This window comes from Oncorhynchus gorbuscha, linkage group LG02 (genome assembly GCF_021184085.1).
Source record: "Oncorhynchus gorbuscha isolate QuinsamMale2020 ecotype Even-year linkage group LG02, OgorEven_v1.0, whole genome shotgun sequence".
Taxonomy (NCBI): Eukaryota; Metazoa; Chordata; class Actinopteri; order Salmoniformes; family Salmonidae; genus Oncorhynchus; species Oncorhynchus gorbuscha.
Genome location: NC_060174.1, coordinates 14,449,769 through 14,468,187, shown reverse-complemented (window position 1 = coordinate 14,468,187; position 18,419 = coordinate 14,449,769). Strand labels below are relative to the sequence as shown.

Genomic DNA, 18,419 nt, shown 5'->3' with positions numbered 1-18,419 from the left:
CATTGTAGTAGGATAATCTTACCCCATTTGCACACACTGTATATATATATATATATATATAATATATATATATTATATTGTGTTATTGACTGTATGTTTGTTTATTACATGTGTAACTCTGTTGTTGTTTGTGTTGCACTGCTTTGCTCTTGGCCAGGTCACAGTTGTAAATGAGAACTTGTTCTCAACTAGCCTACCTGGTTAAATAAAGGTGAAATAAAACAAAAAATAGTATGCAAAAACATGTTACCGAGCAAATCAGTTTCTGTATCACAACAGCTGGCGAATGTTAGCTGACTCTTTTAAATGTGCTAGCTACTGACTGCTAGCTGACTCATTTAAATGTGCTAGCTACTGACTGCTAGCTGACTCATTTAAATGTGCTAGCTACTGACTGCTAGCTGACTCATTTAAATGTGCTAGCTACTGACTGCTAGCTGACTCATTTAAATGTGCTAGCTACTGACTGCTAGCTGACTCACTGAAGTTAGCGGAACATTTCGAGAAGCTCATTTAAAAGTTGTTTTATGGAGTTATTTGATGTTCAGACTAAGCTCCTGTTAAAGAGAACCTACACTTACTTAAAAACAAAAGTTGAGTTCATAGATTTAGACTAGCTATGCTAGTTCGCTGGACAGAAAGAGATGATGATGTGCACCTGCTGATTGTAAAGCAAAGCAAGTGTTTGCTAACGTTAACTACATATCTACATTTAGAGGGCTCTCACAGCTTGAACCTTGCTCGCAAACAAAGTGATAGTTCTGTGATTTTTGTGGAGCAGTTTCTCCAGTTCGTTATTTTTCTCTCGCCCCACTGATTCTTTTAAAACTTTACATCCTGGTTCAGGTAAGGGGCGGGTTCATTTATTAACTTCCGCTGTACCGGTAGGGTGGATCATTGTCATATCTCTTCCTTTAGCTAGATAATTTAGTAGCTAGTTAGCTAGTTTTATCTTCTTTTGGGATTAACTAACACATTTGTTGTGGTTTGTTAACTTGAGACATCTGTGGCATTTGTGTTACTTGGCAAATATAAACGTGGCTTAGTTTATCTGTCGAAACTTGTTTCCCACTGGCTATGTAAATAGTTAACCCATGCTAATGGCTTACTGACTGACAGAAGGACAATTTGTGTATTTCTCACAAAGATTTGAACGTATACTTTTAGTGTTGTATTGTGAAGTGTTGCAAAAGGGCTGTAATTGTGATGATGCTTAGCCAACTTGATGGACCCAGCTCAAAAGCAGTACGGCCTTGTACTCCGTAGTAATGGAGGCGATCACTAATTGTTCTTGATTGGCCTTTTATTCGATGCATTATCATCTGCCTAAAGATGATTAGAATTGTTGTTATGAGCTTTGTTTTTTATGTAAACTTGCCCTGCTTCCTCACAGGCTGCATCACAAAGATACTCTGAGACCGAGTTAGGACAATGTATGAAAATGTCCCAACAGGTACATTTAAGTCTGCTCCCATTATTGAACTGTTTTATGAACAGTACTGGATATAAATGTGATACAAATTAACTTTTTCATAATCAACATTGTGTGTGTGTGTACGAGCACATGGGGCTGTGTGTTTATGATGTGTGTGTCAGTCTCCATGGTGGAGCGCCAACAGGTATTGCAGGCTTTGGAGCGGCTGCAGGCCAAGATGGCCCAGAGGGAGGAGTGGACCCACAGTGAGAGGCTGGGGGTGCTGAGGGATGCTCTACAGAGCCCACTGCTAGGACACATCCTCACGCTGCAGCATTCAATCAAACAACTCAAAGACCAGGTAATGCTGAATACCTGCAGAGAAAGGGAAAACCTAATATTAAGACCCATGGCTTGTGAATAGCACATAGGAGATTTCATTAGTGAGGGAAAGGGGGATACCTTGTCAGTTGTACAACTGAATGCATTCAACTGAATTGTGTATTCTGTATTTAAACCAACCCCTCTGAATCAGTGAGGTGCGGGGGTTTGCCATAATCAACATCTGTGTCTTCGGTCCCTGGGAACAGTGGGTTAACTGCCTTGCACAGAGGCAGAACGACAGATTTTTACCTTGTCAGCAACCTTTCGGTTACCGGCCCAACGCTCTAACCACTAGGCTACCTGCCACCCCATGTGGCCACATGATTATACTATGATTAAGCCAACTGTTCTGCTATTATATGTGGGCTTGAGCTTACATGCAGCAAGACAATGATCCAAAACACACAATCAAGTCTACATGAAAATGGCTAAAAAGCAAAAATGTGAAGTTTTTGAATGGAAGTGAAAGACCAGACCTAATCCTAATTGAGATGTTGTGGCAGGACTTGAAACGAGCAGTTCATGCTTGAAAACCCACAAATGTTGTTGAGTTAAAGCAGTTCTGCATGGAGGAGTGGTCCAAAATTCCCCCACAGAGACGTGAGAGACTGATTCAAAATTACAGGAAGTGTTTGAGTCATTGCAGCTAAAGGTGGTACAACCAGTTATTGAAAGTAAGGGGGCAATATATTTTTCACACAGGGGAATTATTTTGTTTATGAAATTATTGAAATAGGTATGTCATTTGTGTTATTTGTTCACTCAGGTTCCATTTATCTAACATTACAGTAGGTTATGGTTGAAGATCTGATAACATATAGTATAAAAATATATGCAGAAGAAGATCATTAGAAAGGGGGCAAATACTTTCACAGCACTTTAGCAACAAATAAACCTTGTTTTGGAATATGTAACATTTCAGATTGTGATGAAATGGTAAAACCACTCAATGTCAGTGTGCTTTAAGTCTACAGAACACAGCATTCTAAACCTTTTACTTGTGCTTAAAAGGAGGGAAAAACCGCCCAGCCACACTCCAATTCATTTGTATTCAGGTTGCATTATTATTGACGTAAAAAAAGAACCCTTAAATAAACTATCCACATGCCAAATTAAGATGATGGCAATAACCAATGCCTGCCTTCATATTCTAAGTGCTGCGAAGGTCAGCCCAGTGTCTATGAATGCTTCAGGTAAAAATGTATGGCGTGATAGCAAGGCGGAGGTGGCAGAGGGGCTTTTCTGTGCATCTATCAAGCTTTAATATCTACTGGCGCGGCTTGAGTAAGTGCCTTGTCCGAGATGTATTGATGAAATGGTGGAGGAAGGCTGCGTCGTCAGCCCGGGCAAAATGAGCAAGGAGACTGATAACTTTCCACAATGTGAGTCATTAATGCAGAACCTGTTTGGGACCGGCCAGAGCTGCTGCAGAGGATTTTATTGCCCCACCCCCCACCCTACAGTAGTGCTCATATGTGAAAGAATGTGTCTTACGGTTGTTGGTGAACGAAAGCAGCTTAGAATGTCTGCGTTTCCTTGGAGACTTTTTTTGTGTGGCTTTATCGAAATAGATGTTTCTGAACTATCTTAGTTCACAATCACATTTAATGATTCTACTGAATTTTTGTAAACAGTAAACAAAGCAGCTCTACCTTAGCTTTCTTTGTATCCTCCTCCACTGTGAAATGACACACCAACCCCCCCCCAGCTGAACTGCATGCCTCCAGACACCTGCAGTGATATCAGCTTCTCTAGGAAGGGCCAGCTGATTGTCAGTACCAGCCAGCAGCCTGTGCACGTCCAGCCCCGGCACTGTGTTGTCCAACGGCTTGGCCCTTGCCTCCCCCGACCAGCTCCAGAGATGGTTCTGCACCTCCGCTAAGGTGGGCGGCTGCACCGGTTCTGCCCACACACACCGCCCACCTGATGCTATGGTCACAGCTAGCTAGGATACTCCACGGTGGAGAGATGATGGTTTTACAGTAGACTGTCATTTGTGTGTTGGTGTGCTGTAATTGGTGGAGAATCAAGACAATATGGGTTTAAATAGTTTTACCTGGGTGTTTTTATGTAGGGAAAACAGAGGTTAAATGCTTTGAATTGTTTTACTGCATCAGGGATAGGGTACACAGATGTTTCAGCTTTACAGATTTCTTCAGTGTATAGGTACAATTTTCTTTCATTCAAAACAGCATTTACAAAGAACAACGGATGAGCAGTTGGTGCCTCTAATTAGGGTTTCCGCTCATCTGCCAATCCAACATATTGGTTAAATCATACGGGGTCAGAGAGAAAAGGATGCTTCCCCTGTAGATCGTGTGTCTCTTGTTGCACCATAAGGAAATGTTTAAACTGTATATGCCCTCAGACTTCTAGGACCTATAAGATAAAGTCGTGTATAACTTGCACTACTAAAGGAGTTATTTATATGTTAGTGTTCTTGGAGTAAGATTTTGAAAGTACGTCTTGGAGAACATAAATCCGCTATTAGACGTCAAGATATCACCTCGCCAGTTGCGAGACACTTTATAGAACAATCATTCTATTAATGAATTGTGTTGAGTCGGGATGGAAAAAGTTCATCCAGCACGTAAGAGGAGGTAACTATGACAACAAAATACTGTGGCTATATAAATCACATTCTTTATCTCCACACGGTTTAAACAAAGAATTCGATTTCACCTTCCTACGAGCCACATTTAGACTGTTATACAAGAACACTGTCCATATCAGATTTTGCATTTAGCTTATGAGTTGGCCCCACATGTTTATGAACGGCTGTGCCTGATGTCCTTTGTGGTGGGCGATCTCATGAATTGATGTGATGTATTTAGGTGAGCGGACATCTGGGGAAATTGATTTGTGAGTTGCCCTTTGTGCCTGCTCCCATAACCTATAATTCTGTATCTCTTTGTGACTCATTTGAATACAGTTAGGGTAGAAAAGCCTGCTGCTCATCTGTAGTTCTTTACAAATGCTGTTTTGAATTAAATAACATTGTACCTACGCACTGAAGAAGGCTCTAAAGCCGAAACGTCTGTGTACTCTATCTCTAATGCAGTAATATCTATATATTTGTAAGAATGAGGTAAGTTTTATGCGACATACACCTCTTTTTGTTTGCCTGAGTTTGTGCGTTTTACGCATCAGCCAAGCTTCTGGGAAAGCGCCATGGTTCCCTGTTGATTATGTAGGCCTACTGCTGTTGGTGGAGATATACATTCACCGGACAGTTTATTAGGTGGCTTGCTATATAAAGCTGGAAGTCGGGAATCAAGGCATTCAGTTACTGTTCGATTGAACGTTACAATGGGCAAAACGAGTTAACTAATCGACTTTGAGCGTGGTATGATTGTCGATGCCAGGCGTGCCGGATCCAGCGTCTCAGAAACTGACACCCTCCTGGGCTTTTCACACACCACAGTGTCCAGGGTTTCCAGAGAATGGTGTGACAACCAAAAAACATCCAGTTAGCGGAAGACCTGTGGGCGGAAACCGCTTGTTGATGAAATAATGGCCAATTCTCCCAGCGTCATCTCGGAAACGCACAACTCGTCAATTCTTGTCACTGATGGGATTTTGCAACAGACGACCACACTGGGTTCCACTCCTATCAGTGGAAAACAACAAGAAGAAGCAGCTCAAGTGGGCTCGTAATCACCTACCTTGGACAATCGAGGAGTGGAAAAACATTGTCTGGTCCGACAAATCCCGATTCAGGATTTGGCGCAGGCAGCATGAGTCCATGGACCCATCCTGCTTGGTGCTAACGGTACAGGCTGGTGGTGGTTGTGTACCACCGTCCAATATGCCACAGGGACCAACATCCATGTGGAACATTTCCGACTTCTAGAATCCATGCACAAATAATTCAGGTTGTTCTGGAGGCAAAGGGGGGTCTGAACCAGTACTAGATGTGTGTACCTAATAAACTGGCTGGTGAGTGTAGCTTAAGGTTTTCCCTGGGTATTTGCAATGTGTAAATTTTGACCTGATTTCAGATTTTTTTCCCCCACCAATGCAATTTGAGTATTTTGGGATTTTTATTTGAAAGTTTTGACTGTGATGATTAATTCATTACCTATTTATTCACTGTGTGTTCTTGTGATGTAGGGGAGGCAGACAGAGCACATCAGCCTGCCTAAGCCCTTGTCTGGGGGCCTGGGCTTCAGTGTGGTGGGTCTAGGGGCCGAAGGGACAGGGGACCACGGGGTCTTCATCAGACACGTCCAGCCTAGGAGCATCGCACACGGGTACCGCCTACTCTCTCACCAGCTCCTCCTCCTCAATCTCTTTACCAAGCCAACACAATATTAGTCAATGATAACTCATGCTGATTTAGAATGTTTGACAGCTCGTATTAGAGCCTCTTTTTAAAGGAAACTTTATATTTTTTTAAATTGAGCATGCATGCACTCAACAATCATAAATGCTTCTATCAGCTCATGTTAACAACAAAGAGTATGCAATGACATTTGTAGTTAAATTAGCACAGCTTGTAAAGGCACTGCCAAAAATGACATACACAGACCTCATACCGTTCTAGAAAATGTCATATGAGCAAAGATGAGAATCTTCTAAAAAATACTTCCTGGTTCAGTAAACGTTACATGAAAAAAAACATACAAGATACACTTCTTGGTAGCGACTCCTGTGGCTGGCCGGCCGCATGCACGCTGACACGGTCGCCGGGTGTATGGTGTTTCCTCCAACACATTGGTGCGGCTGGCTTCCGGGTTAAGTGGGCATTGTGTCAAGAAGCAGTGTGGCTTGGCGGGGTTGTGTTTCAGAGGACGCACGGCTCTCGACCTTCGCCTCCCCTGAGTCCGTACGGGAGTTGCAGCGATGGGACAAGACTCTTAACAACCAATTGGATACCACGAAAAAGGGGGTCAAAAAAAGTACATACATTATAGAAAAAGTATATATAAAAAATAAAAATATACCTTTTGGGTTTTCTTGCTCTTTGGGATCAAGGCGGGGTTACTGTAAAAATACTTAGTGACCATTTCTGATGTACAAATTGCTTTATTAATACATTTGATTGATTTGTGTTCTGTGTGCCGGCAGGGATGGGCGCATACAGGAGAACGACCAGATCCTGGTGATCAACGGGACGCCCCTGGACCAGAGTGTCACCCAGCATCAGGCCATCGCTCTCCTGCAGCAGCCTGGGGACAGGGTGGATCTAGTGGTGGCCAGGGATCCTGCCACCATCGCACAGCATACACACACCCTCCCGCCCCAACTCCCGCCTGGGCCCAGTCACAAGGTAAGGGTGGAGTACACATTTATGTATCTCAGTATGAAAATGTTTTTCTACTGCCATGTCTTGGTGCTATCAATCAATCACATGTATTTTGTAAAGCCCTTTTTACATAAGCAGTTGTTCATTGGATTTAATCCTTAGAATAAATACTTTTAAGCCATTGCGTTTTCAGTGGTGCATGTGGGACTGTGACAATCATGGAATTTGGGAGGACTGTAATTGTCCAACCAAATGACTGTGGTGTCTGTAATAACCGTTCGGGGAAAAAACTAAAACATTTACACACATTTTCTCCTCCTCTCCTGACTGCATGTGCTGCCATAGAAATATAATTAATAAAATGGGGAAACTCATTCAAGTCAATGATGGCTTAAGTGTGGACTGGCAACCACGGATGCAGTGAAGAGGTAAATCGGTAGAGGTCAATAATAGAAGATGTTACATTGACCAGATTGGCACACGTTCAACAATTGTTGCCAGGCCTACCTAGTAGCATGACACATAATCCGCCATTTAAGTGTCTTTTTCTCAGTTACATAAGTAGGTGAGAGAAATTCAGGAAACCCGTCAGAAAATATAGGAGGCGACTCTTTCTCAATTGAAAAGTTGTCGATTTATTTTGGTACATTTATTGTGGTACAATTTTTTCTCTCATGGTCTTCTGGTCAATGTTTTTAACCAGACCAATAAAGTACTAGAAAGGAGTATGGTCCAGAACAATGCCCTGTGGTTTCTGGCTGCACATCAACTCATGTTGTCTACTGACCTCTCACCATTTGACTCCTATGCAGTGGTCAATAGGTCACAGGACGTTGTTATGTTTAACTTTGTCATAAAGTCTATTTCCTGTCACTCAAAATAGGCACTTGACCATCACTGGAGACTAATGTTTGGAGTTCAGTTTTTAGGTGACTACTTAACTCTGTAGCAGTCAAAATTCTGATTTATGCAGTATGGTACCGGACTGTGGGCTGTTGACATACATTGAGTGTATGATGTTGATGTCCTTATAGTCTATAGGAAATTAAGTTAGTGCTTCATTTGCAGGTTTGCCCTGACTATCTATTGAAGTTCTACACAAATGTGTTTAAAAAAAAACAGTTATGACTGTTATTTTAATTTCATGACAGTCTATCAAGATCTAGAAGGACAACAGTATCTCTCATCTCCAGAGGTGTTTTCACTGTACTATGTGGGAGGTATCTGGTCTCCAGAGGTGTTTTCACTGTACTATGTGGGAGGTATCTGGTCTCCAGAGGTGTTTTCACTGTACTATGTGGGAGGTATCTGGTCTCCAGAGGTGTTTTGACTGTACTATGTGGGAGGTATCTGGTCTCCAGAGGTGTTTTCACTGTACTATGTGGGAGGTATCTGGTCTCCAGAGGTGTTTTGACTGTACTATGTGGGAGGTATCTGGTCTCCAGAGGTGTTTTGACTGTACTATGTGGGAGGTATCTGGTCTCCAGAGGTGTTTTGACTGTACTATGTGGGAGGTATCTGGTCTCCAGAGGTGTTTTGACTGTACTATGTGGGAGGTATCTGGTCTCCAGAGGTGTTTTCACTGTACTGTGTGGGAGGTATCTGGTCTCCAGAGGTGTTTTCACTGTACTATGTGGGAGGTATCTGGTCTCCAGAGGTGTTTTGACTGTACTATGTGGGAGGTATCTGGTCTCCAGAGGTGTTTTGACTGTACTATGTGGGAGGTATCTGGTCTCCAGAGGTGTTTTGACTGTACTATGTGGGAGGTATCTGGTCTCCAGAGGTGTTTTCACTGTACTGTGTGGGAGGTATCTGGTCTCCAGAGGTGTTTTGACTGTACTATGTGGGAGGTATCTGGTCTCCAGAGGTGTTTTGACTGTACTATGTGGGAGGTATCTGGTCTCCAGAGGTGTTTTCACTGTACTATGTGGGAGGTATCTGGTCTCCAGAGGTGTTTTGACTGTACTATGTGGGAGGTATCTGGTCTTCAGAGGTTTTGACTGTACTATGTGGGAGGTATCTGGTCTCCAGAGGTGTTTTCACTGTACTATGTGGGAGGTATCTGGTCTCCAGAGGTGTTTTGACTGTACTATGTGGGAGGTATCTGGTCTCCAGAGGTGTTTTCACTGTACTATGTGGGAGGTATCTGGTCTCCAGAGGTGTTTTGACTGTACTATGTGGGAGGTATCTGGTCTCCAGAGGTGTTTTCACTGTACTATGTGGGAGGTATCTGGTCTCCAGAGGTGTTTTGACTGTACTATGTGGGAGGTATCTGGTCTCCAGAGGTGTTTTCACTGTACTATGTGGGAGGTATCTGGTCTCCAGAGGTGTTTTCACTGTACTATGTGGGAGGTATCTGGTCTCCAGAGATGTTTTCACTGTACTATGTGGGAGGTATCTGGTCTCCAGAGGTGTTTCAGACTATGTAAACTTCTGTGTTGAGTCAGTTGTGCCTCCTAAAGTCTGTAAAATCTTCCCTAACAATAAGCCTTGGGTATCAAAACATCTAAAATCACTACTTAATAGGAAGAAGGCAGTTTATGCTGAGGGTGATAGACAGGCTTTAAGAGATGTACAACGTGAGATCAAAAGACAGATACTGGTGGACAAGGAGGCACACAAGCAAAGGGTGGAGGGGACCCTCTCCTCAGGAAACGCAAGGGTGGAGGGGACCCTCTCCTCAGGAAACGCAAGGGTGGAGGGGACCCTCTCCTCAGGAAACGCAAGGGTGGAGGGGACCCTCTCCTCAGGAAACGCAAGGGTGGAGAGGACCCTCTCCTCAGGAAACGCAAGGGTGGCCTGGTCAAGGGATTACATCCATGGCTAGTGCCCCCATATAGACAGGGGAAAACCCAGTGCTGACCTTAGGAGACATGAGGGCCAGAACATGGCTAATGAACTGAATGTTTTCTTCTCAAGATTTGATTCAGACAATTTTGTGTCGGAGGTAAAACAAATGGAAGCATAATTACATGTTTGAGATGGTTGTTGTTATAGAGGCTGACGTTTGGAAGTTGCTCAGGGGATGTAACGCACACAAAAGCCCAGACAAAATAAGTGGACGTGTTAAAGTACTGTGCTGAACAATTGGCTGGTGTTTTTACAGACATTTTCCAATCCTCGCTCGACCACAACACGTGCCAGTATTGTGGAAAACCTCTAATTATACTCATTCCTAAAGCATCTAATCCCTCTGTGCTGAATGACTACCGCCCTGTTACCTTGACATCCTTAGGAATGAAATGCCTTAAGAAAATTATAAAGTCATATTCTCAGCGACACCCAGAAGCTCCTCGACCTGTTTCAGTTGACCAATCAGCCCAGTAGAGGAGTTGATGATACCATTCTTACTCTCCTCAACATGGTCTATAGACATCTGGAGGGAGCCAAATCTCATGTCAGGGTTTTGTTGTTTGACTTTTCTTCTGCCTTCAACACAATCCAGCCTTACATTCTGGCACAGAGACTCATTTGGGACTTCTCCTTAGATGGGGGGCTGGTTTTGTGGCTGGTGGACTTCCTGAGCCAGAGGTCACAACACAGCGGGTCAAAATAGGTCCCCACTTGTCGGACATACGCACCACCATCACAGGCTCTCCTCAAAGATGTGTTTAGTCCCCACTCCACCACCATCACAGCCTCTCCTCAAAGATGTGTTTAGTCCCCACTCCACCACCATCACAGCCTCTCTTCAGGGATGTGTTTAGTCCCCACTCCACCACCATCACAGCCTCTCCTCAGGGATGTGTTTAGTCCCCACTCCACCACCATCACATCCTCTCCTCAAAGATGTGTTTAGTCCCCACTCCACCACCATCACAGCCTCTCCTCAGGGATGTGTTTAGTCCCCACTCCACCACCATCACAGCCTCTCCTCAAATATGTGTTTAGTCCCCACTCCACCACCATCACAGCCTCTCCTCAGGGATGTGTTTAGTCCCCACTCCACCACCAACAGAGCCTCTCCTCAAAGATGTGTTTAGTCCCCACTCCACCACCATCACAGCCTCTCCTCAAATATGTGTTTAGTCCCCACTCCACCACCATCACAGCCTCTCCTCAGGGATGTGTTTAGTCCCCACTCCACCACCAACAGAGCCTCTCCTCAAAGATGTGTTTAGTCCCCACTCCACCACCATCACAGCCTCTCCTCAGGGATGTGTTTAGTCCCCACTCCACCACCAACAGAGCCTCTCCTCAAAGATGTGTTTAGTCCCCACTCCACCACCATCACAGCCTCTCCTCAAAGATGTGTTTAGTCCCCACTCCACCACCATCACAGCCTCTCCTCAGGGATGTGTTTAGTCCCCACTCCACCACCATCACAGCCTCTCCTCAGGGATGTGTTTAGTCCCCACTCCACCACCATCACAGCCTCTCTTCAGGGATGTGTTTAGTCCCCACTCCACCACCATCACAGCCTCTCCTCAGGGATGTGTTTAGTCCCCACTCCACCACCATCACAGCCTCTCTTCAGGGATGTGTTTAGTCCCCACTCCACCACCATCACAGCCTCTCCTCAGGGATGTGTTTAGTCCCCACTCCACCACCATCACAGCCTCTCCTCAGGGATGTGTTTAGTCCCCACTCCACCACCAACACAGCCTCTCCTCAGGGATGTGTTTAGTCCCCACTCCACCACCATCACAGCCTCTCCTCAGGGATGTGTTTAGTCCCCACTCCACCACCATCACAGCCTCTCCTCAAAGATGTGTTTAGTCCCCACTCCACCACCACCACAGCCTCTCCTCAAAGATTTGTTTAGTCCCCACTCCACCACCAACAGAGCCTCTCCTCACTCCTGTACATCTTGTTCACTAATAGTTGTACTTGTTCCCATCCTGACGGACACCTCGTTAAGTTTGCTGATGACACAGCCTTGATCAGCCTGTTGCATGATGACGAGGAACACCATGGCCCAGTCCTAGATGACTTTGTAGAGTGGTGTGATGAATCACACTTGGTCCTCAATACCAACAAGACCAAAGAGATGTGCATAGACTTCAGGAAGCGTACAACACCTACTTGTGCAACATCTGTCAGAGGTCAGAACAGAAATTGTAGAGGAATACAAATATCTGGGTGTCCTCTTGGACAATAAGCTTCAGTGGAGTAAATGTACAGACCTGATCTACAGAAAGAGCCCAGAGAGAGACTGTGCTTTCTCAAAATGGTGGGATTTTTTAATGTTGATGGTACTATACTGACTCTGTTTTACAAATCTTTCATTGAGAATATTTGAACTTTTTGTATTGTTTGTTGGTTTGGCAATGCCACTGTCAGCCAGAAAAATATGCTGAGAGGGATTATCACCACAGCAAGCAAGGTACTTGGAGTCAAACAGACAGGCCTGGATGAGATCTTTAAGGTCAGGGCCCTCCGCAAGGCTGACAGAATCATTTTAGACCTAAGCCACCCCCTGTACCCGGACTTTGAACTACCCACCTCTGGGTGCAGGTATAGGGCACCCCGCGGCAGGAAGAACAGAACTAGACAATCATTTGTGCCAGGTGTGATATCCCTCCTAAATGGCTCTGGCTCATGTTCCTATCCACCCAGTAAGACCAGCAGGCTAATGTTCCTATCCACCCAGTAAGACCAGCAGGCTAATGTTCCTATCCACCCAGTAAGACCAGCAGGCTAATGTTCATATCCACCCAGTAAGTCCAGCAGGCTAATGTTCATATCCACCCAGTAAGACCAGCAGGCTAATGTTCCTATCCACTCAGTAAGACCAGCAGGCTAATGTTCCTATCCACTCAGTAAGACCAGCAGGCTAATGTTCCTATCCACTCAGTAAGACCAGCAGGCTAATGTTCCTATCCACTCAGTAAGACCAGCAGGCTAATGCTCCTATCCACTCAGTAAGACCAGCAGGCTAATGTTCCTATCCACCCAGTAAGACCAGCAGGCTAATGTTCCTATCCACCCAGTAAGACCAGCGGGCTAATGTTCCTATCCACTCAGTAAGACCAGCAGGCTAATGTTCCTATCCACCCAGTAAGACCAGCAGGCTAATGCTCCTATCCACTCAGTAAGACCAGCAGGCTAATGCTCCTATCCACTCAGTAAGACCAGCAGGCTAATGCTCCTATCCACCCAGTAAGACCAGCAGGCTAATGCTCCTATCCACCCAGTAAGACCAGCAGGCTAATGCTCCTATCCACCCAGTAAGACCAGCAGGCTAATGTTCCTATCCACCCAGTAAGACCAGCAGGCTAATGTTCCTATCCACCCAGTAAGACCAGCAGGCTAATGCTCCTATCCACTCAGTAAGACCAGCAGGCTAATGTTCCTATCCACTCAGTAAGGCCAGCAGGCTAATGTTCCTATCCACCCAGTAAGACCAGCAGGCTAATGCTCCTATCCACTCAGTAAGACCAGCAGGCTAATGTTCCTATCCACTCAGTAAGACCAGCAGGCTAATGTTCCTATCCACTCAGTAAGGCCAGCAGGCTAATGTTCCTATCCACTCAGTAAGACCAGCAGGCTAATGCTCCTATCCACTCAGTAAGACCAGCAGGCTAATGTTCCTATCCACTCAGTAAGGCCAGCAGGCTTGTCTCTTTTTATTGGTATGTAACTGTTATGAAAGTTGTATTGTCAATTTGTTTTGTATTTAAATGCCACATTAAACGTGTACATGACACTGGAACAAAATGTGCCCATGGGAACAATAAAGTCAGTGAAGCCGCTGTACACTGCTTTAATCAATTTAGACATGAGATGGAAGTCAATGAGATGAAAGCAGAGAGTGTTAGAACACGTAGACATAGATCACAGATTTACTGTTCTTTTTAAAACTACGGTGAGCGATATGGTTCAATGTGCCGATATATCAACACAATCTACTTTTTTATTTATTTTTTACTTGCTGGCGTCTTGAAACTAAAGTTGGGTTCATGTATATTCTGCTAATGACCATACCAAAAAAGAGAAATGTACAATACAGCAAACTTAGCAAAACAAGGAATTAGTGGTAAGTGCCTGGGAGCTGCCATCTTCATGCACCTCAGCTATTGCAATCATTAGGCCTACAATCTGACAAAATGCAATACTTAACCTAACACTTTTCAACAATATTAATCTTGAAACTCTATGACTATAGCAAGCTCTGTTTTTTAGTGGATCCATTTTTCATTCAAACAATTAAATGAGGTATTATGGTATTCAGTGTAGGGTGACCCATACTTAATTCATTGTAGCGTGACCCATACTTAATTCAGTGTAGGGTGACCCATACTTAATTCAGTGTAGCGTGACCCATACTTAATTCAGTGTAGGGTGACCCATACTTAATTCAGTGTAGGGTGACCCATACTTAATTCAGTGTAGGGTGACCCATACTTAATTCAGTGTAGCGAGACCCATACTTAATTCAGTGTAGCGAGACCCATACTTAATTCAGTGTAGCGAGACCCATACTTAATTCAGTGTAGGGCGACCCACACTTAATTCAGTGTAGCGCGACCCACACTTAATTCAGTGTAGCGCGACCCACACTTAATTCAGTGTAGCGCGACCCACACTTAATTCAGTGTAGCGCGACCCACACTTAATTCAGTGTAGCGCGACCCACACTTAATTCAGTGTAGGGCGACCCACACTTAATTCAGTGTAGGGCGACCCACACTTAATTCAGTGTAGGGCGACCCACACTTAATTCAGTGTAGGGCGACCCACACTTAATTCAGTGTAGGGCGACCCACACTTAATTCAGTGTAGGGCGACCCACACTTAATTCAGTGTAGGGCGACCCACACTTAATTCAGTGTAGGGCGACCCACACTTAATTCAGTGTAGGGCGACCCACACTTAATTCAGTGTAGGGCGACCCACACTTAATTCAGTGTAGGGCGACCCACACTTAATTCAGTGTAGGGCGACCCACACTTAATTCAGTGTAGGGCGACCCACACTTAATTCAGTGTAGGGCGACCCACACTTAAGCAAAGAGCAGTGGTCTATTAACAAAGCATAATTATCATCCAACTCAATAGGATAAAATGGGTGGTAATTTACATCAGACCTGACAAGCAAAGGGAGGAGTAGAATGAAAAGCAACACAGACCGGCTGACCCCTCTGTTTTCTTACGGACGGAAAATAAACGGATGAAAGCGAGACTGGGATAGATCAACACTGGGGTGATCGACATGATTAACCTGAAGCTCCGACAACAAACAGAACCAGCTCTACCCGCCACAAGTTTAATTAAATAACCCCAAAGAAAAGCCTTCAGAAATCCCTCCTGAAAAACAATTATCGTGGGGATAAAAATATGAGAAACTCGTGCCAGACGCCCAAATCTTAGTTTACTGCAAAGGATACGTCACAGACAAGTTAGGCTGCCTAGTTCCAGCCATTATTATAATGTAGTGCCTCTTTCTTGGTCATTACTGTGTGCTATTTCACTCTTCCTGTTGTTTTTAATCCTGTTTGGATCCAGGCCATATCCTGCATTGTATCAAGCCTGGGCCTTGTGTTTTATTCATGTGCTGTTTCTCTTGAGGTTGTTTAATGAAACGCTGGTTTAAAAAAAAGACTGATGTCTGGATTAGATTTTTATTGCTGTTTTCCCCGGCCTAACTATCTGTCACCCGAGCCAAGCTTCTACAAAAACCCAGATTCCAGGCCTGAGTCTCTTTATTAAAATGTTTAAGTGTCAGCTTGGCACCACTCCCTCTATTAGCTCTCTCCGTTCTGATTGGTCAGAAAAACCTGACAATAAATACTGAAAATGTGGGAATAACCAACTCTTGAAAAGCCATTATAAATTACATATACTGAACAAAAATATAAATGCAACATGCTTAATTTTAAAAGATTTGACTGATTTGCAGTTTGAGGAAATCAGGCAATTGAAATAAATTCATTAGGCCCTAATCTATGGATTTCACATGAGTGGGAATACAGATAAGCATCTGTTGGTCACAGATACCTTAAAGGTATGGGCGTTGATCAGAAAACCAGTCAGTATCTGGTGTGACCATTTGCTTCATGCAGCGCAACACATCTACTTCACAGAATTGATCAGGGTGTTGATTGTGACCTGTGGAATGTTGTCCCACTCCTCTTCAATGGCTGTGTGAAGTTGCTGGATATTGGCAGGAACTGGAAAACTCTGTTGTACATGTCAATCCAGAGCATCCCAAACATGCTCAATTGGTGACATGTCTGGTGAGTACGCAGGCCATGGAAGAACTGGGACATTTTCAGCTTCCAGAGATTGTGTAGAGATCCTTATGACATGAGGCTGTGCATTATCATGCTGCAACATGAGGTGATGGTGGCGGATGAATGGTGCGACAATGGGCCTCAGGAACTCATCACGGTATCTCTGTGCATTCAAATGGCCATTGATGAAAATGCAATTGTGTTCGTTGTCCGTAGCTTATGTCTGCCCATACCATAACCCCACCGCCACCATGAGACACTCTGTTCACAACGTTCACATCCGCAAACCTCTTATCCACATGACGCCATACATGTGGTCTGTGGTTGTGAGACCGGTTGAACGTACTGCCAAATTATCTAAAACAACATTTGAGGTGGCTTATTGTAGTGAAATTAACATTAAATTCTCTGGCAACAGCTCTGGTGGACATTCCTGCAGTCAGCATGCCAATTGTACACTCCCTCAAAACTTAACATATGTATTATATGTGGTATTTCATACTGTTGATGTGTTCACTATTATTCTACAATGTAAAAATAAACAAAAACCCTTGAATGAGTAGGTATCTAACCTTTTGACTGGTACTGTATATCAGAAGTCAAATCGCTCTGCCGCGATCATTTTTATTTGCGTGTTTATTCTGTCATTGTTTTCCGTCTGTACAGGACCCTGTCACACTGACAAATGATCTCCTCTTTCCTCTTGAGGAACTCTACAGGCAACCTGAACTCCGCACGATGAGTCGCATGTCAATCAAAGATGTCATTCTGCCCCTCTCAACCCCAATATCCATTAACTGATTGTTCCCCTTAAAAACAAATGTTCCTAATCCCTACTCTCCCCTTTAAACAAGCACCCTGCCCATCCAAACCGGCTCTCTAATTGTGAAAAGCTGAGAAAATATTGAGTTAGGTTGGCTTCAGGGATTCGTTCCCTTCCATGCCTGAAATGGCAGATTGCACAGTCTGTTTCTCTGGTGCGTTGCTCGCTCTCATACACTCACCTGACCTCATACCTGTCATTCTCACCGAACATGGCTTCTAGAGGTTGTTGCCGTTGTCTTGAACCCTAAGTTCCTTGAAACATTTTAAAACAAGTCTGACATCCATTTCTACACTGAAATGAGAGGCAATATTCACACTGTCAGAGTAGGAGTGCTGATCTAGGATCAGTTTTGCCTTTTAAGTCATGATAAATAGTATTATATCAACAAGGGTGATCCGATCCTAGATCAGCACTCCTACTCCAAGATGAATGATCTAGATGCCATGTTGTCCCAGGTTCACAGTAGAACAGTTTTTTAAAATGTTCTTCCTGAAACAGAGTGCCTGGAATTCACGTTCCCATTATGGCTTTCTCATTAAAACCGGCATTAACCCACATTCTCTGTTTGTCTAATAATTCTGTAACGTCTCATGGGGCAGAACTGTCAATCTGGAAGGACATGGAATTTTAGGCCAAACCTTGCAATCAGGATAATGTGTTGTATGTGTGCTTGAGATTATCTCGAATATGTTTAGTATTTAGTTCCTTTAATGAAGTGTGTTTAATTCAATCTCATAATGTGTAGTGAATATTTCATGTCCTGACGATCATAATTCTGTTTTCTGATAATTCAGACTCTGTTCCATTGTCATGTTAACCCGGTAGTATATAAACATACCATATTTCGGTGCTCAAATGAATTAAGCCACAGAATGTCTTTTTGAATACTGTAATACCAGCAAGTAGACACTCTTCACATCTAGATGTTGAGTCTTCAGCAGGGCAATTTTTATATAGAATAAATTCAAATAATTCAAATGTAAGATTTACTGCAATGTTCCAAATTTCTATATCGCAAGAATCAATTTATTTTTATTTTTTAATGAGCGTTTGTCTTTTTGTCCTCGTCTCCTCCCCCTTCAGTGCTGTGTGCACTGTGTACCTCCCCACTCACACAGACACCAAGCCCCTCCTGTGCACTGTGTACCTCCCCACTCACACAGACACCAAGCCCCTCCAACCTGTGCACTGTGTACCTCCCCACTCACACAGACACCAAGCCCCTGTGCACTGTGTACCTCCCCACTCACACAGACACCAAGCCCCTGTGCACTGTGTACCTCCCCACTCACACAGACACCAAGCCCCTGTGCACTGTGTACCTCCCCACTCACACAGACACCAAGCCCCTGTGCACTGTGTACCTCCCCAC

At 44.1% G+C, this 18,419-nt stretch overlaps 1 protein-coding gene across 1 annotated transcript in view; it reads left to right on the top strand.

Annotated features, from left to right (window-relative positions):
* The first annotated feature begins 901 nt into the window (after positions 1-901).
* LOC123997587 (multiple PDZ domain protein-like) overlaps positions 902-18,419 on the top strand; it is a 230,892-nt gene continuing 213,374 nt past the window's right edge. Inside the window, exons 1-4 of the mRNA XM_046301983.1 lie at positions 902-1,453; positions 1,597-1,775; positions 5,912-6,051; positions 6,869-7,070. Coding sequence (XP_046157939.1) covers positions 1,432-1,453; positions 1,597-1,775; positions 5,912-6,051; positions 6,869-7,070 — 543 coding nt within the window. The 5' untranslated portion in view covers positions 902-1,431. The remainder of the gene's footprint in view (positions 1,454-1,596; positions 1,776-5,911; positions 6,052-6,868; positions 7,071-18,419) is intronic.